This window comes from Falco punctatus, assembly GCF_963210335.1.
Source record: "Falco punctatus genome assembly, chromosome: 6".
Taxonomy (NCBI): Eukaryota; Metazoa; Chordata; class Aves; order Falconiformes; family Falconidae; genus Falco; species Falco punctatus.
Window position 1 is genome coordinate 1,368,608 of NC_137585.1, and position 25,565 is coordinate 1,394,172.

The 25,565-nt window shown below is 43.3% G+C and overlaps 2 protein-coding genes across 4 annotated transcripts in view; both read right to left on the reverse strand.

The window, feature by feature from the left end:
* Nucleotides 1–25,565, reverse strand: part of LOC308065231 (cystatin-B-like) — an 85,524-nt gene that overhangs the window by 24,609 nt on the left and 35,350 nt on the right. The window lies entirely within an intron of this gene.
* CASR (calcium sensing receptor) overlaps nucleotides 1–25,565 on the reverse strand; it is a 79,558-nt gene that overhangs the window by 18,516 nt on the left and 35,477 nt on the right. For all 3 annotated transcript variants that reach the window (XM_080390945.1, XM_080390944.1, XM_080390946.1), the window contains 2 exons: nucleotides 16,946–17,252; nucleotides 13,172–14,053 (listed from right to left, as the gene is read on the reverse strand). In XM_080390945.1, the coding sequence (XP_080247071.1) occupies nucleotides 13,172–14,053; nucleotides 16,946–17,252 (1,189 nt within the window). The remainder of the gene's footprint in view (nucleotides 1–13,171; nucleotides 14,054–16,945; nucleotides 17,253–25,565) is intronic.

Consider the following 25,565-nt stretch of genomic DNA (forward strand, 5'->3'; position numbering starts at 1 on the left):
CCAACTCTTAGGGTCTCCCAAAGCCAGTGCTGCCATCACACTATCGACCAGTTCTCACACAAAGGACCTGAGCAGGCAGGAGGGCACTGGCCCTAGTCCCTGGAGTCAGTAATACCTGTTTCCAGAAGCCTGAGGCAGGCTCTTGCCCAAATCTTGCCTCAGATCTCTTGCCCAAAGCATTCTTCTTGCTGGTAGGGGCTGAACTTTCCTTGCCCTCTATAATCTCTCCTCCTCCCCTGCTGCCCACTGTGCACCAATGGGGACAACATGCTGTGCTGATGTTTTTTTTAAAAACCAACACGCCAGGATACGCCAAAACGATTAATCTTGTCTTTTTCTGAAAGTTGTTCAGAAGATGTCAGAACTCTTCAGCCAGTAGAAGGTGTGATTCATTACCATACACCACCTGCAACATTCCACCCAGAGCTGCCTGGTTTCTCTTGGCTTTCTGCTCTGAAGAAGTGACTGTTCATACTGTTTGTCACTATAAAGGTAACCCAGGTGAAGTTGAAAGAGGCCCAGGAACAGAGCTGGGATTCTCACTGTAAACACCTCTAAAAAAACCAAAAAGGGATGTCTTTCTGTTACACGTGTCCAGCCCCATGCACAAGGAGTCCCTGGTCTGTAGCTGGGATACTGGGCACTTCATAAAATAATGAAGACTAATCACCACCTACTGTACAAGGACTGGGCTGTACTCCAGGACTGAAACTATCCGGTCGGTAACAGTGTAGATGTACAAAGGGTGATAAACTCTGGAAGAAGGGCTGGTGTCAAAGAGCTGAAGGGAGAGGACATTGGTAGTCAGCCAGAGATTTATTGACAACACTGCAAAAGAATTCTGGCAGGATGGGGTGGGCATCCCAGCTCCGGTGAAACACTAGATCTGCCAGTGACTTGAAAAACAGGGTGAAAGAAAGAATTGAGTTGGCTCAAGAATAGCTGTACAAAGGCTGAAAATAACTCAAGAACATTGAAAGTTGTTATCCTTTGATAAGAACTGAACAACATCCTCGCAAAGCTAGGTAGGTCACTGGACAGCATGACTGAAGGCTAAATGTGTATGACAAATACAATGTGCCGTATGTTGGAAGTAATAATTTAAGCTATTCATAATCTTTACTGGAAACTAAATTAACTAACCACTCAAGATAAAGACATGTTCATTGTTGTAGGCAGCTCAGTAGAACCACTCTGTGATTATGCAGTTGAAAGAGCAAAAAAATACAGTAGGATAAAACCCTAAGAAAATTACACTGAAAATACGGTGCCAATACATACATTGATAGTACAGTTTCCCCTGGAAAACACCGTTAGTTCTGGTCACTTGATCAGAAAAGAAGCATAAAATTAAAGGAAGATTAGACGTCCAGAGGTGGTGATGATAACTCTTAGATCGTCAGTCTGATTTCCACCTGAAGAGAAATGAAATTGTGGGATTGTTTAATTGTTTATGACATATGTAATGATTTGTGGGAAAGCAGAGACCCCTCTCTCTGCAAAGCCAACCGACTTTATTCAAGTCTCCAGGGAAGTACAGGACATCAAGCTGCCATGACAAGGTGTGCTGATTGGCATATTTTAACTGATACTTGGTTTTGTTTGGTTCTGCTTCTGTCATGGATATGAGATCCCTAGGCAGATGAGAGATCTTGTATCTTCCTCTTCCACTGAGCAGTGCCCTCTGCACAAGGAGGGGCAGCAGCGGTGCTGATGTGGACCCCCATGCCTATGCTGGTTTCTTTGTGAGAGAGGAGCAGGCCCTCCAAGAGAAACCTGCAGGAATTAGGAGAGGGAGGAACTCGGATGGACTGTGTTGGAAACACCTCACTCGCTGCTCAGTGGAAGGTGCTTTGGTGCCTCCTTTCTCTCAGGTTATGCTGTGCATGCTCAGTATGCTTGGAATCGGATGAAGCCTAGAGCTTCCTGCAGCTAGGGCTGGCAGGACTGCCTGTAACTGGGCTTGATGGGTTAGCTTCTGAGGCTTTCTAGCCAGCAACCAAGGGACATGGCTTTGCTGATTCAAAGCTGCAGCAGTTTCGATGCTTTCTTGACAGTGCAAGGTGACAGCAGTAATAAATTAATAGCTACTACAACAGGAGCAAGTAACTTAAACCAAAAATGTCAAGGGCATGCATTTCAAAATGGGACTAATCTGGTTTAGGGTCAGATTTACTACACTACTATGTTTACAAGGATGCCCAGAAAGAACTCAAACCCACAAGCCTAGTGGATTTCCTAACAGAGGCTGCACAAGTCAGGTCTAACTGAGACACTTTAGAAAATCCCATTAGGTATTTACTGGTGTTTGCAGAGGCCCCAGTGCCATTACAAAACTGGGTCTAAAATGCTTCAGGAGGACCTGTCTGCTGAGTCACAGAGGTTCTCAGAGTAATCAAGAAATTATCTTACAGTATTTTGGTGTCACGTGGCTGGTTTTCCAGACTGATTTAACTATCAGTTAGGAGGCCGCAGGACACAGCAAGGATGAGACCCCAATATTTTGTTTCCTGAAGGTCCTCCAAAACTCAACCACATCCAAAACAGGCCATGTGCACACCTGCTGTTCCAACTGCACTTCTCTATATAGTGCATGTCCTGGGGTTGTACTGCTTAATGCAAAGCTGATAGCTAACGGCACATCACTTAAGCATGCTGTGATAAAGGATAATGATTTTGCTAAATGCGATATGACTGGGAAATATAGCAAGAAAGTTTTCATGTGCTTGGCTTTGACTGGATCCACATGATACATGATAAACAGAGTGGGAACATCCTCTGCACACGTCTCAAATACAGGGTTTTTTGAAACCAAATATTTACATAGGAAAACTTAATGTGAAATTCAGTCAACTGAAATTCAGTGCAAATAAATTTTTTTTAAGTTAAACTTAAAATGTGACCTTCAAGTCACAGTTCCATTTTTACTTGCAATTCCTTTTTTAATGGGAAAAAGAGGAAACGCTTTGACTGTCAAAATGCTTGTTTGGACAGTGTTGTTTCAGTTAACTGCAATTAGTGAGTTTGACTAACTGCAGGGGAGAAGAGAGAAGATAAAAGAGCTTTTTCCTCTAACATTTCCTCCTATTTCTGTTTTCAGTTAAGATCCAGCTGTATGATGGTACCCCAATAGATTTGTATGGCCCAAAGCATGATATTGTACTATTAGTTCCCTAGAGTCCAAAAGAACCCTTCTTCTACAAGCAGCTTCAGGAATTAAGGCATCTGGGGTACCCCCAGTCCGAGTTCAGTGCCGTCCTGACCAGGCTGATCTACTGACTGCAACAGATCTATTCTGGAGAGAAATGGCTGCAGTGACAGCATCTCTCCCCTCCTTACAAATGCTGTGAGCATTTATGCAGTTCCTAGTAAACATGGCAAAAATCATGGTTATGAAATGAAAAATTATTTCTGTGGAGGATTCCCTAGATGTGGAATATAATGCTATACAAAATCAACCCCTTCTGACAGGTCTCTGCCCCAGTGATGTACAAGTGTAGGTCAGTGATGATGGAGGTCTCTGTATCCAACAGAATGGATGAGCTAGGGGGAAGGACTGAATGACTGTACTGCATGCATGATAAACCTATTATCAGTTCAGAAATTTTGTCTGTGTTGATTAAAATAAAAGCTCATTGATTAAGGGGGAATGATATGTTGCTATTCCCATCATACAAATAAACCTCAAAGAGCAGTATTTATTTTGGTGTGCTCTAAAAGCACTAATCCAACACAGACCATTCAAACAAGGTGAAACACAAGTATTATATTCACGGAAAGTAGAACACAAAAGAGAAGAAGAAAAAAATTACCAGCAACATATTAAGGAATTTCTTGAATATATTAAAATGGAAAGGTGTCATGTATGCCAGATCCTCATGATGTAAGGCTGTAAGAGACAGCTAAAGAGGATGGAAAGCTAAAGAGATAAAAGATAGAAAGAGAAGGATGAGCAGGAAACCTAAATGAATAAGTTATTGCCCCTGCTATCACAAAATAACCCTGGACATTCTTATCCCAAAGGCACTTGGTTTGGAGCCATAATGTGACATTAACGAATGTAGAAGGTCCTTAAAAAGACATTAGAGAACAGCCCAAGCATTTAAATTGGATCTAAAAGGCTGACAAAACCAGACAATTCATCACAGCACTCCATGGGCAATAAAAAGAACGCTAATACTGTAGGTTTATGGTATGCGCATAAAAATGCCACTGGCTTTGAATGACAAAGTCAATATGATACCTAATGTTATTCCACAGCAATTCCAGTCCACCTCTCTGGTACACGTGGGCAGTAACACACTCCCAACAGCCTGCCTCAAGTTTCCCTCCACATCAGTCCGTGCAGGGCATGGATCAGAGCTGACCCCTCTTACAGGGGCTTGTGTTTCTGCCCAGTGAGCTGCTCCAGGGGCAGCCTCTGACGGGCTGCAAGCTGCCAAGCAAAGACGGTATCGTAAAAGGCAGAGGGATGTCCTCTCTAACCAAGGGCTGGTTAGCCTGACATCAATCCCAGGAAAAACAATGGGAAAACAAGACTTGTGCATTGAGGATCAATTAATACAAAATTCTAGGACCGAAACATAATTTCTGCCAGGACATAAGGCTTTGAGGAGTATAGATCTTGTTAAATCCAAGTTTGGTTGACAAACACACCCCTTTAGAAGTGAAATATCTGAGCTTTACATTTAATGTAGAACAAACATTCCTGGATCAATAATTGCCCAACAGATTTGTAAAAACAGGTTTCAACAGAGACAGATCATCAGTTCGTGGGGAATTCCTCCAGCCCCAGTAAACAACTCCCTGCTACCCAGTATGTTCATCCATAACGTGGTAGCAAATACAAAAGCAGTGCTGGGAAAATTTGCAGAAAATGCCTGGATTAAGGTAATGGTAAATAATAATCAGGACAAAGCATTTCCCTCAGATTGCTCTCAAACATCTGTGTCTAATACAGTGAAATTCAGACCTACACATCAAGGCGTAAGAAATTCAAGCCACCAGCACAGGGAGGGTACCACATCCTGCAAAGTATTACTGACAACTTACCGCGACCTTTCCCTTGCACGCTGCGGCAAGGAAGGCTAATGCAACTGCTGCATGCATAAATGAGGAAGTAATAAGAGTATGTAAATGTGGGATTTTTTTTTCCTACTGTCTGGCTGTGCTGAGCCTGTTAAAAGTAATACTGAATATATGCCAAAAAGAAGGATGAGTAACTGGACAAGATACAGAAATAAAACAGAAAACATATCTTAGGACTAAAAGTCCACTCTGTTTAAATTATCAAGAAAAGACAAAGGAATAATTTGATCTATGTACATAAATACCATATAGAGAAAAGTGATGTGTACTTCATCTGGACTTTTAAATCTAATAGAGCATGGCCAAGTAAGGACCAATGAAACTAAAGGTCAGTTAAATCCCAGCTAGAAATAAGACAAGATCTGTGACAAGAGATGTGACCTGCCATGGATCATACTAATAAAAAAAAGTCTACTAGTCAGCATGTCTTTGGGGAAAACAAATCTTGCTAAACACCAGCTTGACTGGCAAACACAGCCCTTCAGAAGGGAAATACCCAGGCTTTATGCCCAATGTGAAGCATCCCTCAGCTTCATCGAGATTACTTTCCTGAATGTGTTGTAAATTTAGATAGTTTATTATACAAAGGATTTCAGACTGCCTGACCATTTGGAAAGTAACTTCATTGGAACATTTTTAGGTTCCTATTAAGGTTTTGTGGACAGAGATGGTCTCTGGACAGACAAAGGCGAGGCACAGGTACAGTGGGAGCTGCCAGTGCTGTCAGATGGTATTTTGTACTGTACTGTATGCTGCTGTCTTACCTACAGCCAGGATACGAAAGAACCATCACGGTGACCTAGTCTAGACTTGCCACAATTGCTTTGTTTTTCCACTTGTAACAAATAGAATATGGAGAAATACATTTGCTACAATGGCCCAGGGTGCTGTGTATGTATATTGTATGTATATATATATATATGTGTATGTATAATGGCGGAGGATCTACTGGCAGGTCTGTTGGCAGAAGTCCTGACTGAGTAAATGATGCTCTTGGGAGGTCATAGTACTGCATGGTAACTGCTATGGTGAAGTACCTGAAAGCTTAACATAGGGCTCATTATATTAATGTAAGTATAAATTTAATACTAAATAATAGGTAATTAATTGTCCAATTATTAAATCTACTAACAGAGCCAATGGTTATCCTAAAAGCTCAGTGTTTTCACTTAGCATAATTCACACATAATATCTTGCATGATCAAAATCTGATTGAAATGTCTTCCGGGAGGTGTTTAACGCTGTCTCTACCCAGCTGTGCAGAGAATGAAACCGTATGTGTCTCTGCAGCCGTTTGCTGTCGCTTCCTTCTAACAGCCTGTTACGGATCGGTCACTTCAAAGTCCCAGCAAGGTCTGAAACTGCATCCTGCACAGAATGCTGCTGATATTGATTTGAAGAACTGTGCCTTTCTCTAGGCCAGGAGGAATTCATAGCTTTTGACTGTAAATTTGCTCCTATTTGGAACTATAGGATGAATTACTTCAATGCTTGGGTAAGCTGCCTTTCTCTGTTAGAGAAGCAACTGATACTGCGTACTTGGTGTCATTTCTTGTAACAAAATGATGGTCATTCATCAAATCTGAGTTCAATGGTTACTTATAATCTATTCAAGATCTATTATCAATTTAGGGGAAAAGAAAGAAAGAAAAAAAAAAAGAGTCCTAAAGTTTCCTATAGTCACAATTTGTTGACTGAATTCATGTAACTGTTTTTGACATTCAGACTGGGCATCTGTTGCAAGCACAGGCATAGTTCCCATCAATGGTCAGCTGAAGTCCCAGTGAATTCACTCTAACTGTGATTGGGCACACGTTCCACTTGGATACTAGCTTAAAACTGTTTTTTTCCATTTCCTTTACCAATATAACTCTTGGCCAACAAAGAAATCTCCTATCAAAGCTTTGATTTCTACAGTTCCTAAATAACTTAATGTAATTCCTCTCAGAGATGCAGGTAAAAGTCCTTTCTGAGCAAAGTATTGCTTCTGGTCTAGTGGGGAGATCATAATTCTACAAGGCAAAAGGGTCCTTTATCTGCCATAACAGGTAATTTTTTCTCCTTCCTCCAAACTTCACCCACTGTGTGGAGCAATACCAGTCCTTGATAGTGCATGGAAGCTCACTTTGGGGATAAAACTATGTGGCTAGTTAGTAAAGCATCTGTGAAGATGGCTGACCACCTAGAAAGAAAAGAAAGAATAAAACTGCTACAATTACCATGCTTTTGAAGTTAGCTTCAACCCCACCTTGGGATAAATGGAAATCAGTCAAGTCAGAGGAATGATACAAATGAAACTGAATTTTTGATAAATCCACTGCTTCCTCACCTCACTTTCTGAGTGCCTTTAGGGGGCTCACAAGGTGCCCTTTGTCACCAGGTCCGTTTGTGAGTAGTATCAGGAAAGGTCAGTCCTAGAAGCAACTTTATATCTTTTTGTGTAACAGACATGCTGTGCCTTAGTAAAAGATACTGGTGTCTTGGTAATTCAAGGGGCAATTATTATCTGAAGTCATTACAGATAGAGACATTATGCAAGCATCTCATGGAGCCTTCCCTGAAATTCCCAGGTCCAATATAGGCTGCAAAACTGACTTCTTTTCCCCAAGTGAAAATGAGCTTCATAAATATTTTAAAATGCTTCTTTTCAAATACAAGTTTTGTTGTATTGCAGCGTGTAAGTGACTATATTCAAAATGACTTTTATGAAAAATTCAGCATGTTTTGGGGTGGGCAGGAATACTACTGGTTTTGTCATCAGGCAGTGTATGCTACCCTGATTTGAAAGAATCTCAGCCATTCTTCACCACGTAATTAATAACCACAGCTGCTTACTTCATGACATAGAGGTTGTGTATTTGCTGCATGCAGTTCATTTATCTTTCTTCTAGCAACTCTGTTGGGGCGATGGTTTCACTGTGCATTTTCTATTGGTGATGTTACAGGCCTGACCCCCCCTTCAGTCAGGTCCAGTTAAGTCTTTCTCCTTTTAGTTGCAGAGACATCTAAATAATATTCCATTGATTGTTTGCTTGGTTGAAGAGCTCACAAGCGATGCTCTCAGCTGACGGCAAGCTGTTATCTCCAAATAAGCATGAATAAGCGATCATCTGTTATTGCCCTTGTGGGGAAAATAGCTGTGTTTGCTCTATCGGCCCACGCATTTCTGTGTGTGGCTCAGGTTGTCTGCCTCCCAGTTTGGTCTCCCACAGCAAGGGCACACTGGTGAAATTCTTGCTTTCTGTTCATAACACATCTATTTCCAGTGTATTTGTAATGTGGACTAGGTGAGGTTTTGCAGCTGCCTGATATTCACCAGCTTCCACTGTCTTCATTGCAGTTCTGCCTGAACCAAATTGTCACGCCAGCCTCAGTTCTGATACTGTTTCATTCACTATGCACATTCACAAAGCAGCTGTTTTCCATGCACCACCTTAATTGTTCCAACAGGCCTATATAGTTCAACAGACACAGAACTGATTAGGTAAGTCGTTAGGCTCAAAGGTCTGGAGAGATGTATGTAATCTAAGGCATCATCCACTTCTTTAAAGCCTTGCAGAATCAATTTCCAGCTAGCTAGAAATACCTGAATGTAAAGCTGGAGAATGCACCAATCCATTTTTGTCTCTTCATAAGGTGTATCACCAGGGCAGGGGAGGGAGGAGTTGGCTGGGAGGTGCACAGGTGTCATAAAAAACATTAGGTGTTGCTAGGTGAAGTCAATTTCTATTTGCCTTTATTTTGTGGAACAGCATATAGCAGCTTTTCACTAAGTCTGAGGTCAATCAAATTTCTAGGCATAGAATAATTTACATGAGCACAGTCTTTAACCTGCTAATCATTAAGAAAGGACATTTTTCAGCCTGCGCAGCATGCTTTGCCTTGGTGCCTAGGAGAGCTATCTCATTTTTCACTTATGAACCTGCCAAAGTTCACAGCCTCCAGGTAACCACAACCTAACAAATGGTCCGGGAGTGTGCTGCAGGGTGTTCTGCTACGTCACCCTGGGGCTGCGCACCTTTGCCTTCCCGAATCCACAGGAGCCTGCCGTCCACGCTGGGCAGCAATGCTTTTGTGTGAGACAGAAGGAGAGGTCCTCCCACTGCTTGAGGGCCATCAGCAAGAAGCCAGCTGAAGGGGCTGAAACACAGAGTGAACTATGTCTGAAGAAAAGACAGGTTTGTCCTCCTCGTGCACAGAAAGAATGTGAAGTAGTAAATATTTGCTCTGAAGGACGGATTAGGATCCCCTACTAGTTTTACCCTTATTTTTTGCAGGACTGTTTAAAATGAGAGAGAGACACCAGAGAGGCTCCTGCAAACGCCCCAAAGGGTTATAAATCTTTGCTCAGAGGGGCACTGAAGAAAGAACAGATGGACTTGCTGTTAGACATGAACATGGGAACAGCCATGTGAGCAGAGACCAAAAAAATGAAGGAACTTGAGGGACACAAGAAATTTAATCTAGGAAGATATTAAGAAAAAAGGGCTTCAAAAGCAGATTGTTTGAGCTGCTGTGGAGAAACAGGGCAAAGAGGCAGGGAATGTCGATAGAGGCAGCATCAGTACAGGGATCCTGAGTCCTGTCCCATCTCTTGCCGTACCTTCCCACTGCTATTCTGTAGCTTATGGGAGAGCCTGTATTGGGGGGAGGCCAGTCCATGAACCAGAGCCACACACAGAAATAGCCCTACTCACTACAGACTCCTAAAAACCCCACAGCCCACCAGCAGAAGAGAATGGGCATCAGATAATCAGATGTGATGTGTTCCTTTAAGAGGATTCTTTCTGTTGTACTATTTGTAGTCATGTGCTTTAATCCTTGGTGCTTTGTGTAAAATTTTGCCTTTTCCAAACATAACAGAAGTTGCTTATACATTTTGTTCTGGATTGCTCTGCACCTTTTTGTTACCTGAACAAAACACTACAAAAAGAAGTAATTAATCTGATCTTGATCGGTATTGTGCAGGACACGATAACGGCATGCGCAGAGAATGCTATCTGCTCTTTGCAGGCATCTCACAAAGGTGTGCCCCTGGATTATCTTCTGCCTTGCAGCAGGGTAGGTTCTTAGAATGTGACAGCTGCAGCCATATACATTACTCAAAGAAGGGCAGCACAGACATCCTATTAAAGTCTGTAATTTTCTGTAGAGTACAGAAGTGTCAGTTTTCCCATTCTCAGACACAGGGCTCCAAACCCCGCGGGCAGCACCATGTGTGGAGTGAGTGGCACAGCTGCTGCCTGGAAGCTGCGCTGCCTGCTCGCCAGCTCTGCCTGCGCCTGCATCTCTGCACCCACTGCGGCAGCCTGCGAGCTGGGGCTCACCGGTCCTGTCTCCAGGGGGGATGCCTGCAGCCAGCTTCAGAGGTGTTGGTAAAACAAAAGGAAACAGGACTGGGTTTATGGACAGGGTCTGTTGCAGACCACTAACTTGAGTGGAGAAAATCAGTAAGCAGCTTCCTAAACCAGTACCTATAAGTAAGTAGAGAAGGAAGTTGTTAGTATTTGATATTTCAGCTTGGGAGACACAGAAATATGCCGTGCTCCCCACGCTGAAACATACACAGTGCTTTCTTAAACTGGAGATGGTGAATTCTCAACAGGAGAACTGCACCCAGTTTAACCAACTCACAGAAATTCTGTGCTAGGTTTCCTGCTGTCCAGTTCAAACAAACTGATCACTGAGGAAAAAATGTTATTTTTATATAGAGACCCACACAAACACCCTCCACTAATTATATAAAACTGTTGCTCCAAAAGGTTTGCATTATGAGTACATAAAATTAACAATTAGCAGACAATAAGTAAATAATTACTCATATGTGTTAATAGGGTAGCACCACTGAAGGACAACAAAATTATATGGTACATAACTAAATTGTGAAACGCACCATTTGCCCTCTCCAGCCACCGACCCCACTGGCAAGGGCTGCTCTAGGCAGGGGCTCAGGCTAATGGAACCACGGGTTCACTGGGTTTGCCTTATCCGTGCCACGCACCGCCCAGGCAGCAATGGCAGTGATGGCAGCAATGGCAGTGATGGCAGTGATGACAGCGATAGCAGGCACCACCACCAGCTGCTGCCTCCAGCCCCAGGCACAGAGGCTTCCCAGCGCTGCCCTCCCTCCCTCAGGTCGCTTCCTACCAAGAAACCCTTGAGCCAATTGTGAGAAGAGGGAGCAGGCACCGACCACTGGTCGAAGTACCCCTCAAAATGAGATTGTCTTTAGTAGAAAGATTTTCTTCTGTCTGGTTGTCAGATACGGCTCTGGAGATGCTGGAGGATGCACATTTAATGTGAGTTGAACTCATTGTCCCCAGGGCTGAGGAAACCTTCCCAAGGGTAATGAGCCGCAATGCCTGATATGAAGTAGGTGTGCACACAGATTTGGCATTTACCTGCTATTCATGTGTTTGATTTTGAAATGAACTGAAAAAATGCACAAATATCAAATATGCCTGACAGCCAACACCACCTAATGGTGGTCATTTCAAGTATAGCCTGTTCCTTTGTGTCACCCGCTATTCCTGCCCAGTCCTGTTAACCCCACATACTCTTTCTCAATGCCGATTGCTTCATTTAAGGCAAGTATGCATACCCAACAGTCCAGATCAGCAGGATGCTTTACATTTGATACAGCCATCCTTCAGCACCAGATAAGCAACACAGAAATGAGAAGACATTTTTCTCGATTGTGGAATCCTCAACAAACATCACATTCTTTTACTTAGCTATGGTATGAATATCCTGCTTTACTTTCCAAGTTGACAAGATATAAGGGAACAAATTAAAAATATATTTATTCTGGATCATTTTTACCCGCACAGTGAAAGCTAAATCTGTCTGTCACTCGCCCACTTCTGCCAGTACGCTCCTGAAAAGCCAAAGACAGAAACCTCACAGACGGCCACTAAACCAGAGTCAACCCCTGCACTCATCAACTTTGAGTAAAGTGGTTTCGGTAAACCCAAATCAGGCACCTATACCAATGCAGGTTTCCCATAAATGCCAAGATAAAGCTTTTTGCTTTGATCTGACCGGTGCTTTTGGGCTGACCGAGACTGGGCAGGAACCGAACTGCAGCTCCCACAGGTGAATGCTGACCCACCATCTGCAGTCTGTGGCACCCACAGCCTTTATTCTGGTGAGGATATCCTGAACAGAGGAAATTACACAGGTGAACAGGATGATCCTTATATTCACCCATCTTGTTCTGATCTCAGGCACATTTGGGCTGAAGTTTTCTGTGATGACTAGAATGGGGCAGACAGAATTTGCTATGTATTTGCCATGTCTTCATTTGATAGATTTACAAGCTCATTCTGTTACTTGAGAATGCAGTAGATATTAAAAACACACAGTGAATCACACTGGATAGCACAAACAAACATATCGTAAGGTACAGAGTATTCATAACAGATCAGAAGACAAAATGCCAGAATACCACCCATGTGCCAGTGGACAGAGTGCATTGAATGAATGAGTAAATGTGACTAAGTCATTAGTATCGTTTTCTCAGTTCACAAATATCACTGCCAAATCAAAGCAGCTATCTATTATTTGCTCAATAGCCACATGTTATTTTCCTTCATTACCCCACCTGACCTAGTTTGATTCTATATAAGCTTAAAATGGGGGGTAAAAGTAGAGCCCGTATGGAAAATTGCTGTGGGATTGCAAAAGACATAGAGCTTGCCAAACAAAATGAACTCTAAAAACTGTTTTCCTTGTTTATGTGCTCTCTTCAGGGCCTCTTGTTTATGTAAGTCTCAATATATGATCAAGTTACCTTGCGTCAGCCAGGCTGTGGAAATTGTCTGTGTGTGCACTTTTGGCCCATAGTGAATGCAAGAAAATCTAACTTAGTGTAAGCCCTAACTGCAGGCAAACCTAACACAACTTACCTTACATTCCCTGCAGGGTGAGGACGTGCACCTGACTCGCACACAGTGAATGATATGCTACATCCCAGGAGCCTTATGCTGTGTCCAAGACCCAGGGCTATGAAGGGCACCCTAAAAAGGCATCCGGGTCTTTTTTCTGCAAGCATATTGCACAGGCATGCAACTGAAGGACTTACCTGCCATGCCTCAACCTTTTTAATGTCTGCACAGGATCCATTAGTGAAGAGCCCTTTCCCGGGGGTACAGGTATATATATCCTGCAAGGCATGGGCAATAGAATATACTGCCAAATACACATTATAGGATATCCGCAAGTGCGTGTAGTCCATGTACGGTGTCTCCACACTGGTGATGTTCTCATCTCCTGTGCATGGAGGTCGGAAGGCAGCTGTTCCATTTCCAGCTCCCAGTCCCTCCTCATGGCCCTTGTGGAAGGAAGTTGAAGCTGGAGAATTTTTGGACCCATCAGGGAGATAGCAGTTAAACGTCTCCTCCCAAAACTCCTTAGCAAAGCCATTGTTAGTGGACTTCTTGGGATGTACCTTCTGCAAGAACTCACGAAAGCCCGGGATCTGTCCTGCCTTCAGTGCAAACCCAATGGTGCTGCCGATGACACGGAAGAACTCTGGCATGGCTATCAGGGACGAGCTGGCCCAGGCCTCGCTCGCCAGCCAGATCTTGCCAGTGATGTTCCGCCTGACGATCTCTTTGATGAGAGGCTCCAGGTCTGGGCCACTGGAGAAAACAACAATCACCCTTGCTGTAGAGTTCTGGATGACCTCCACCACCTGCTGGATCTCCTCTTCATCCGAGTATTGAGAGATGAGCTCACTAAAATCAATGCAGATATCTCTCTCCTCTGCCTCCTCCCGAAACTTTTCAATCCCTGGCCGGCCATAGTCATCGTCGGCTGCAATTGTTCCCACCCAGTTCCAGCGAAAGTACTCGATGATGTCTGCCATCGCTGTGGCCTGATGCTCATCATTGGGGATCGTGCGGAGGAAGGACTTGAACTGGTTCTTATTGCTCAAGAGACGGCTGGATGAGGCATAGCTGACCTGTGAGAGCACAGTAAACAAGTAAAACACACTATGATGTGAACTGCCTGGGAATAAATTGCCTACTTTTACTTAGCATCACTGTCAACCTCGGAGGGGATAAGAGAAAGCTGAGCAACTGTGGAACCTCGGAGGGGATAAGGGCAAACTGAGCACCACACTGGCAGCCATGTACTCTTAGCCTGGGGCTGCACATGATCCACTCTGAGAGTCTGTATGTTCGTGTAGCTGTGACTCTCTTACAGAGGTAGACCTACAGGAGCTTGGACCCGAGAGGCTGCAGCAAGCTCGTGTCCATCTGTAAGGTCAAGGATCTAAAGGAGAGAGACACTGTCACTAGCTTGGAGGAATGTCAAAGAGGTAGGTCACGGGTGGCCTACACAACCCTCACCACAATTCCTGCCAAATCCAGAAACAAGAAGAATATATCTTTTAGATAAAGGAGGACAAATGCAAGCTCCCTCTGTCCTGAACCAGACATGAGACAGCAGGTTGGTACCGCCATCCTGAACCTACTCTGTCTTTTCTTGCCACACACTGCTGTCCCCATGCTTAAACAGGCTCCACCAGGCACTATACACGTTATATACATCCCTGCCAGCTGAGGTAAGAAGAATGTGATGTATATCGGTTGCCTTGATCTGGTGGAGCGTATGTTAATGCTTGTCAATGCTACCTTAGCAGTATTTCCTGATGCTGGCCAGAATCAGCAAAGACGCCAGTAGGTGTTATTCCATGCCCCATGAGCCACTGTGTTTTACAGTTAAAATGGGATTTTATTTCCTATTCTAAAACTATCAAGAAATTTATTTTTTTTTCCTAATCAGAACGACTGCCATATGCTCTTAAGATTTAATTTGGATTTTCTACAAGTAGGAAAAAAACCCATAAAACCCAGAAGAGAATATTTTAAAGATCTGGAGAACCTTTAAAACTCATTTATCTTTGCATTTTGAGATTGGTATCTGAACTCTTTAGGACTGACTTTCATTTGAAAGTCTTCCATAAACAGTTCAATTTGTACAAAGTGGAAATTTACAGAAAAAACTTATCTCCTCCTTAAACTTTGGCATTTAATTTTCCTGCAAGGAGAACGAAGAGGAGGTCTCCTGGTGCAGTTTCAAAGGCTGCAGGAGCAGTGCTACTCATCTCCTACAACCTCCTGCCAGGAGGTACAGGCAAGATACCCCCAGCTCTGCAAGGTACCCTGCTCCCACATGGGCTGTGAGGGTACACTGAGGTGAGATTTTGAGAAACAGAACAGAAGTCATAACATTTTCAGTTTCTATGTCAACAGAATGAGTAATGAGCCTTACATTAATTGTAAAATATACCTCCAACCTGGACTGAAATGCAGGATCTGTTACACATGCATTTGCTAATGGCCCTGCTATAAATGACATCAATAATACAAATTCTAATGCCACACAACAACTCCCAGTTTAAAAGCCTGCTTTCAGTTGCCATGCTTTGGCCAGCTGGCTGAGATTTCTTGCCAGAACTGAACCTCCTGACACCTACCCATTTCTGCAACCTCTGGGTAAGGCTGCTGCCTCGTAGTACAGATACTGTTCCCTGTTGAAAGGGAAAGTCTGAGAACCGCAAACACCTCTTATGTTCAGTCCAGCCCACCAACCTGTCTTAGCTGCCCTTGTTCACCTGGCAATGTGATGTGTAAGTCAACAATATCCCTTAAAATGCCATCATGGTATTTATCACACATCGCCTGCCAGTGCCACTCTGAGCAATACCTAGATAACAAATATTTGACTTAGCTTAAACTATTCTTGCCCTGCTCGGTCCATTTTTTCAGACTCTGTGCAAGAGTCAGACTGATAACATTAAATAGACAAGATGTGTTGGTGTGCACCAGGCAGTCAAGAATCCTTCCTTCTCCACCTATGGTGCAGATGGGAACTGGAGCCCCGACTGAGGCAAAGATCTATCCTCTCAGGACAGACTGAGAGTGCAGTGTGACACAATCTTGTTACAAGGACTCTTGTGGGCTCTGGTACCTGTGTTTGTTTTAGAAGAGGAACTGGAAATGTTAGGCTATACAAGGCCAAGCACTTTTTTCCAAAGTTTTCCTTGGTGTGGAAATCTAAAATCAAGAGCCACAACGTTAAGCTATAGTATACCAGCCTTATACTTTGCTTAGGGTCTTGGCAGAGCAACAAGCTTGTTAAACAAAAGGATGGGACTATAGATGCTGGCACTGGCCCCAGTAGAGCCAGCATACAGGGAGAAGGATGCTGCGACACGAGCTGGCAGAACTACACCACCACACAGGTGACCCCAGGATAAGGGGGGGACATATCCACATGCTTTCACAACCTCTGTTTTGGAGGCCCTAGAGCAAAAGAAGATGGGTCAGCCCAGAAGAAACCTTCACAGCACCTGAACAGCACAAGCAACGACTTTAGAGACCACCTACTTGAATGATCAGAGATGCTGAGCGACCTAAGAATAGCTGGCAATGACTGAGCTCTGCCTTACATGGGCTCTGTGGTAGTTGGGCATGACTAGACAGTGACCACGGTGAAGGAACATCACAACTAACATATCAAGGCTGGCAACTGCCAATGACTGACCTAAACCATCCACGTTCACAGACTAAACCACTCTAGAGGACCGTAGTCCTCCTAGATTAAGTTGCTATTGGCTGAATGTTGTTACTGGCTGCTTCGTAACCTTTGTGTTTGAGAATTGGAAATTGCTAGCAAGACATATTTTGACCATAAGACACACACCCTACCCCCCATCCCATTTTGTATTGTTTCTCTCCCTGAGGTTCTATTGGAAATGGCAAAGATTAAACAAGTTTTGTTCAATGTCTGCAGAGCAGACAGGCAGGCCACTTCTCTAACCTAGACTAGCGAGGTGAAAGCGTACCTGAGGTATGTAAAAGAGTCCCAGCAGATTGGCCACAGCGGTAGAGATGCCAGAGCCGGTTGCCCCCACGACTGCAATGGTGGAAGGGATATGTTCTGAGCAGTTGCAGAACTCATCCAGGTTCAAGGAGTCTATCTTGTTCTGGGCCACAAAACTCAGGGTGGCCTCCAGGGCTTTAGAGACTGTATTGCAAGTGTCAAATATCCTGTATCCCAAGGTCATGTTGGGAAGGAGAGTTGGGCTACTGTTTATTTCTTCTATAGCAAAGATCATAGCCTGGAGCCAGCGGAAGCCTCGGAAATTATACCTGGAGGAGCAAAAATAAAAATAAAATAGAGTGAGAAGGAGGGAAACAGAGGAACGGAGACCAGGGCTGAGACAGAGTGAAGAATTCTAGACACAAAAGGCAAAAGCAACTTACGCTATTTCTTGCATCCTGCCAATTCTGGAATTTTGCTTTTGTCTTCGGTGGTTACAGAAGAGGCGTGCATGTGCTACAAGATTTTGTTCTGATTTTCAGCTTTTCAGTTTGGGAGCTCACTTCAGAGGCTGTGAGGATGAGATGAACTTAGTTCAAAGTCCCCTACAGCCTGGGAGAGTTGAATGAGAGCATTCCTGGGGTCTTGGCTCTGGCCTGTCCCTTCTGCTCAGGACCCTAAACCTGGATTTCATGATTCCTGAGCAAATGCTCTGACACAAAGCTACACCTACCAGGTTTCCTTCCAGGCTCCCCTGACATGTTTCTGAATGCAGATGGCAGTGTCTGCTAAGCCTGTGCTGCGCGGTGCTGCCAGGGAGGTGGGCTCAGCCATGCTCCATGTCAGCTCCTCATGGCTTTAGGCAGGCAGAGCAAGCTGAGGCACAGCGCTGGCATGCTGCGGGGTGCACAGGGGGCTGGCAGCTCAGCTCACAGAAATCTGGCCTCACATCACACGCTTCACATAGTGAGAGAAAGCACAGTCAACCTGTTTGTACCAGTGAACACAGACATGCTATACATGTAAATCCCACTGTAACTTGCTAACTTGTTAATTAGATACTTCAGTGCTTTCATTGAAGGAATAACTTTTCTCATTATTATGGTGCCCTCATACATTTCCTTTAGACATGAGCTCAGAAGATGCCTTCAGAACTGGCCTGTGAAACTGAAACTGTGTTTTTTGAAGCCTCTTCTATTCTCTAAAATGGAGAAGCTGAGTTTTCTGACTCTCAGCTGTGCATGGAACTAACCCAGAGCGGGGGTGCAGTGGCAAGTGTGCTGCAGGACTGGGGAGTCCCTGGTTGGAGCACTGCATGGGCTGGCAGCAAAAGAAGCTGATGCTGAGTGATGACTACTTATCCAAAAAAGAGAGAAGCTCCTTCATGTAAAGCAGCAGGAAGAAAGTAGCTTTGATACATGTTAATTTGCAGGTTTTACTTACTGTGTTTTGTCCCGTAAAGTTGCATAAGCAACCAGCTGTGTGCCTGTGAAGCTGCCATGTTTTAGGGTAATTCAGCTGGAACGGCAGGATCTTTCATGAACTGAAACCTGCCCTTCCTTGCAATGCACTATGCGTCAGGATAGCAGTTAGTTTGCAGTTTTTTGTTGAGTTGCAGCTGAAAACAGGAAAGTGGCAAAGCTGTTATGCTTGAGATCCACTGGGAAAACTGACAGGTCCCAGAACTGGAAGAGCCTGGGAAAACAGCCTGCCCAAGAACTGATTCTATATGAAATGGTACATTTTAGGTTTCACATGAGTGCCATTTTGAAATGCTTTGAGAGATGTTTCCATTACCAAGGTGAAGATTTCTAAAGATAAGCTTCATGAAATCACAGACTTTCAACCTCTGAGATGCATGACCTGAAGATTTTTAAATTGCTGGATTAAACTAATTGCTTCCAAAGTTGATGTTAGCTATGTCTGACTTCTTCAAAGCTGAATTAACATAGCCACATTATTTCCATTCCAGGAGTTATATCTGATTCATCCGGGATCAGAATGTCTAAAGATATCACATCTAAGGTTTATCTTTAAGTCTTAAAAACTGCATTTACTCAACTCGATTTCACCTGCTCCAGACATCTTTTGCCAACTTCCAAATGAGGTTCTGCCCTGATGCTGCACCTCAAAGTCCAGACAGCAGGGTTTTAGTACAGATCTCTTCAAGTTGAAAAGTTTGAGGCCAATGCAAATCCTTAGTTATATCTTATGACCAAAGGGACAGCTAGCTTTTGTAAGATCACTCTTTAGAAAACAGACACCCTTTAGAACACAGGAGTGTGCGTTACCGTTAGAAGTGACTTGGTCATTTAGATTATTTTTTGCTCTATCTCCAAACCATTAAGGAGAAAGATGCAACAGAAGAACTCTGAAATAAAAGGGCAAGTCTCAATGTGAGCAAGGCAGTGAGTGTCGTGTACAGAAAAAAGACATGCTGGGCACATCGTGTTGCCTCACGTGGTCAGTAATGCACACTGGGATGAATGGCAGCAAAGCAGGGTCTTGTGACACTTCTTAAAAAGCTAAATGTGTCTACAGATACTTCTAATTAAAATGAAAATAGGATTTGAAGCAGGAACTATATTCAGGCTCCTCATGTAGGAGAGAAAAATATGAAAGCATTTTCTATTTAAAGGGAAGACTGCTGAGAAGCTGGGAAGTTCAAAGGTACCACTGTACTACCTTGAAAAGCTTCACACATTTGAGTACATGTAGAAGTATATTTAATCCTGCTCACATTAAATTATACAGGTGGAGTATGACACAAAATTATTTTGCCTGCTTGACAGCATTTTGACTTAATATTTTTTTTAAGACCACAAGGTGGTATCTTCAGATGGTATGTTTAAAAGCAGTAAGAGCTGGACTGTCTTCCCTTTGATTTCAAAGGAGGTATTTGCCATTTAATTCAGCAAAGGCAGACTAAGGTCCATGTTAACACAGCTGCTTTTTTTTTCCTTTCTGACATACGCTCCTCATGAACATTTATTTACAGCATAAGGACCGTACTTCAGGGACTTGAATTTGGGTTGGTTTTATTATGGAGGGGAAAGGCAGGTAGGTGTTGTTTTTTTTTCTGGAAGCTAGATTCCAAAATGTCTTTGAAATTATTTTGATAATTCACCTCAAGCTAGCCTGGGCAGGAGACCTGCAGTTCTTTTCGGTTGCACCTGTGCTGACAGCCGCATCAGCAGATCAAGAGAAGAGGATCAGAGGGGACAAACACACCTCGCTCTGTCTTCTCTCATACCTGATAGAGCTAGACAAAGTCTCATTTTGTTAACTGATACGGTGTTGTTATCAGTACTGTAACACAAATACGGTTAGATGAAGGCAGTGCCACTAAACTGGTCTAAGTGAAGTGAAGTTACACAATTCCTTCAATCCCTGTGAATGGAAACTGTGTGGGTAAATTCTCTCCTGTTGCTCTAAGACCCCAGCAAGGGGCTGCAGACAGGTTCCTCTTGGCTTGGTGCGTACATGGGTGATGGTTAAGAGCAGCCTTTGAACCCGGCAGCAGGTTACACCGATGCAGCTGACCTGTGCTATGCTGCTGCTATGACTAATACGACTAGTCACTGGAATGCTCTGTCAACCATGCAGAAACCTGACTGGTAATTTCCATGAAGAAATTGCAAAGGATTTGCTAACAGAAGCAAACTTTTATTTAGATTTCCAGAATCTTTAAATAGCCACTGATATTTTATTGGTGGAAAATAAGGAGCCTCCAAAACTTATTTTCTGCTGTATTACTTTACAGGTGCATAGGTGTAGTCTTGTATTTTAACATTTCTGAGATGTGGTGCTATGAAAAGTGGGCATTAAGCTCTAAATGAGAGTTTAATGTAAATAATTCAGTGCCCAAAGGTGTAGATAGGAATTTTTATTTACACTCAGTTCTTTAAAGGTTTACCTTCTGATGCCTGGTCTCCCGCCTGTCAGAGTACGCAGCTCACTGGCCTTCCTATTCCCAGGCAGGGGCACAAACAGGCAGAGATATCAGAGTCAGTTCCTCCGCAAATCCTCATTTCAATTGACACATCTACAGGGGACATTATCTTTGTGGCAGTCCAGTTTGCTAGATAGTAAACTCAAAAGATCTCACTGATTCCCACAGGTTTCTTTCTGATTGGTCTAAATGTGCCTGTCAAGGGGTGCTCAGGACGGCTTAAATGTCTCAGTCAACATTACGAAGCCAGGGTATGTAAATTAAGGGACATGAGCTCACCGCAGGGTTTCAGCTCCCCATAGCTCCATCCCTTGTTTGTTTGTTTGTCTGTTTTGGTTTGAACAGCTCTTACTGTCTGGATCCAGCCCAGAAAATAGTCATGTTCCCTGTTGGTCTCCATAAAGGAGTAATTCACAGCCTCATGTGAATTCATGACCTTCATTTATCAATGCTGGCAAGGCACTAAGCTAAAAGCAATATAACATGAAGGAAAAGAAGGAGAAAGTAATGTGAAAGCTCTAAATACAGCTTTCACTTACCCTCCCATACCTGACAGGTACTTTTATTCAAGAATGGTGGCAAAGCCTGCACACGTCTCTTGGCTCACACCAGTGTTCCTCTTTCTCTAGTGGTTGTATGCACATACTAATTTCTCTGTCCTCTCTAGATTTCCAGTACATTAATTACATGTTATTGCTGCTACTACCACTGCTATTACTAAGCTATGCAAAGGGGAGACCTTCAGTCCTCTGTTGGATTCCTGCAGTCGGTAGGTGTAACAAGTTGCTTATGACTCTTACAAGCCAGGGCTGCGGGTAAGGGGAATCACGCAGACCAAAGAAAATTAAAAATTAAAAAATTAAAATTCAGAAGGTGGGTGGAAGAGAAAGAGGAAAAGGATGTAATTTGGTCTTAGGGAGAAAATTCTAAATATCATGTTATGCATTCAGTTCTGCAGTGGGATTAGCAAATATGCCCTTAAGGGGTAGAATTAACATTCTCTGTTCTCTCAGACAGACTCGGTGAGCTAATGTGTCCTGGGGCCATGCTCTGTGAGGTCCTGCACTAAGGCATGGGGATGATGCCTCGCTACAGTTTCACAGCCTGAACAGGAAATATGCATTAGAAGTGATGACCTAGTGACACCGCATTGGCAGCACTGTATCTCAGCTCAGTAAAGATACATCCTCACTGCGAACAGGGAACAGGTCGTTAGAGTAAGGGGAATACATGGGTACGGCCCATCTGTGCAATAATGCTAACAATTAACATCAATACTAATGATACCATCACCACCACTGCTGCTTATCTACCTGAAATCAAGAAATCAAGTGAAATCAGGTTATGAATAGGCTTCTGTGGGTGCTGACAGGGAATGGAGGTCCAGGACTGCTTGTGCTGCTCTCAGCCTCTGCCTCCACTGCACACATCAGATCTGCATCAGCAAACGTTATAAGGAAAGTTGCTGCAACAGCACCTGAGGCATACAAAGACAGAGGGTGTATTTATACCAAATGTGGGATACTTGATTGCTTAAACAATAAACAGGAATTTTTGGTCTGGCTTTCTGTACTCCTATCTGACATCTGGTGTGGCAAAATCATGAGTAAATTTTCACTTTGGACTCTACAACTCAGTGCTTAAAGCATGAAGATGCATTATCAGTAGAAACAGCACAAAACCAACAGAGAACAGGTTATTACTGTTCCCTTTTCCTTTCACTGCTGAGTTATGGATATAATTTGGATATATGGATACAATTTTCCAAATAATCATGTGCAAGGTATGCACAGTAGGTTCAGGCCAGTACATGGGCTGAGCTGGGGAGAAAGGTGCGGTGCCGCAATAGTATGAAGAGTGTGAAAACTGAAAAAGTGGAGAGAAAATTCTCCTACCCATTTTGCGAAGCCCTGTTTGGGAGCATAGGTACGGCACTGAACACAGCTAAATGTGTGGGAAAACGTCCAAGCCGCACAGATCAGGTTGAACAGCCCTCAAAAGAAAGGAAAGCCATGTTATCTTAAATTGTTTGATACTGAACTCCAGAAGAGACTGGGGCAAACCACGCACAGGGTTTCAGTTGCACCCTTAGGTCTTGCCTTGGTTTCAAAGCCAGGAACTTTTCGTACAGTCTGATGACTTGCTGCTGCAGCTGCCTAATGGAGGAGAATATGAGGAGAGAGAGAAAACACCCATGCTCCTAGGGCCACCTGGGTCTAACTTTTTTATAAGATGAGAGACACATTTTCCTATGTAATAAAGAGATTAAAAGTTGTACGCAGCCATCTAAAAAGGGGACAAGTATATAACTGATTAGCCCCTGCTTTGAAAAGATACAGCAGCGCTGCAGAAGGCTCAAAGGGCAACAAGGGCAGTCAAAGGTATGGTACAGATTTAGCACCTCTGGTCTGACCAGGTACAGCCACACTTATGCTCCTCTAGCAGATTTCCCACCCTACAAAAGTTTTTGAAAGTACAAGATTGGGGAGACTTTACTTTGGGAAGAAATGGAACCTATCTTTTAATTATTATTTTTTTTAATTTACCCTCCTCCCTGAAAATATGAGTTTGATCATTCCAGACTAGCCAGTTGCCCAGAACCAAGGAAACTCAAACATGATACGAAATACTCTAGCCCATGAGTTGAAGAATGTATTGGGCTCTTAGAGCTGGCATGTACAACCCTGCCGCAGGCTACTACCTAATCACAGAGCCCAAAACCTAAAAGAACACCATGGTCATGTTGAGAGATCTCTCTACAGGTCCAGCCAGAGAAATTTTATGACTTAAATACTGCTTAAAATAGAAAATCCTTTCAGGAAAAATATCTGCTCTCAATTTAACATGTAATGATAACAAGGAATACACATAAACTGTCCCATGGATTAATTCTGTTTATCATGAAAATCTGATGACCAGTCTCAAAAAGGCTTCTCAGCCCAATCTCTTTTGAAGTAAAACTTTCCTGGAAATGGACATTTTCTGGTAAAGACATGTGCAATTAAGGAACTTCCAGTCCAATCATCCCCTTGTTCCTATTGTAGTTGTTACTTCCTGTGCAGCTAGATCTCTGACCTTTGTTCGGTATTCTCCTCATTTGCATTACGCTATCACCTCACAATTAATCCAGTTCCTTGGAGTGCAGCAAAGCACCACAAATGCCTGTCTCTTCAGTCAACCCCTCTCTTTTGCACCTCCAGCTTCTTGGTGCCGGGGTTAAGAGGAACACGGGTTTTAACCAGGCAGATTTCAGGTGGAGGATGCTTTCTAGCAGATCAAATGCCACCCAGAAAGATCTCCCATTGTGTCCTTAAAACAGCTGGTCTGGCTTTTCAGGATTTGCCTGTTGTTGGCAGTGCTACCTCATTAGCAAATCTTTTGGCAGCCACACACTTGTAGTACTCCTGAGGGCACATTCTCCTGTGATCCGTTCTAATAATGTGACCATGTCGAGACAGTCACCGAGGCTGACCCAGCGCTGACAGAAATGAAAGCTATGTTCAGTTTGCAAATAACTGCACTGTCTGCCTGCCACCTGGAGCAGGTGAAGGAGACAAGGTAGCTAAAAATGTTCATCATCTTGCAGCATTCCACTTGTAAAATGCTGTGTCTGAGGAAGAAAAAAATGCTGAAAATCTGGCACAGCTTCTTTCTCCATGAAGCAGACATTTCACATACATTTAGTTCATGATTTTCCTGTGCATGCACAGAAGAAGCCCAAAGACCCCTGTTTAATTACACTTCTGTCTGTGTGCTCCCTATGAAAGCATCTGAGGACAATCTCACAACCTAGATGGATGTGTCCTGCTCAGTGTCTCAGTGGGAAACCGCACCTGACATCCTAGCAGGGATGCTGGCAGCCGGTCCTCATTGCTATCTGCAGCACGACTGTACTCAATGCCCAGAATAGGATGAGAGGTCTGCATAATTCCAGATATATAATTTTTCACATATGATTATAGAAGAAGTCTTATAACACTGAAGTGTTTTCCCATGCATGGTCATGACAAAATTCCACATCAATTACTTGTATTTTGTTTATACGACATTTCATTTTGCCATCAGTTTCTGCCATACTTTCAACTTGTTATGTGTATTATGTGCAGGGTTGTAAGGTTAAAAATTCCCCATATTCAATCATAAAAATGGCTACACTTCAATAATAAGAGAATTTGTTTTCATGTGCATTTCTCCCTCGGGGTTAATTGCCAAAGACTTAAGACAAAACCTATATGCACTGTTTACACAGATGAAAAGAACTTTGGTTGAGGAAAGCCTGGGTAAGGAGTTCAAGTCTGGGACTTTGTAAAGGTCCTAAAGAGACATCTGTGCATTCAGTGGGATTTTTTCAAAAGCAGTGACCCATCTCACGTTCACCTATTCACTTGTTTAGGCAACTAAACAGTTTGTAAAGTCCCATAAGATGAGAGGCAGAACTGGAAAAAAATGCCAAAATTTGATTTCTAAGCTATTTTGCTATGCATGACTGCAATCCAATGAACTTAAGGGCACTACAGGTTATTTTCCATCCTTCTGCTAGGAAAGCTACTTCTCAGATACTATTCAAATGTCCACTGTGAATGGCCAGACAGATCAGTATATTCACATTTTGGCAGCTTTGGGTAATACAAAAATTGCCCTCTTTCACTGTCCAAGTATTTTTTATGTTACTGTTTAACATACACCCTTC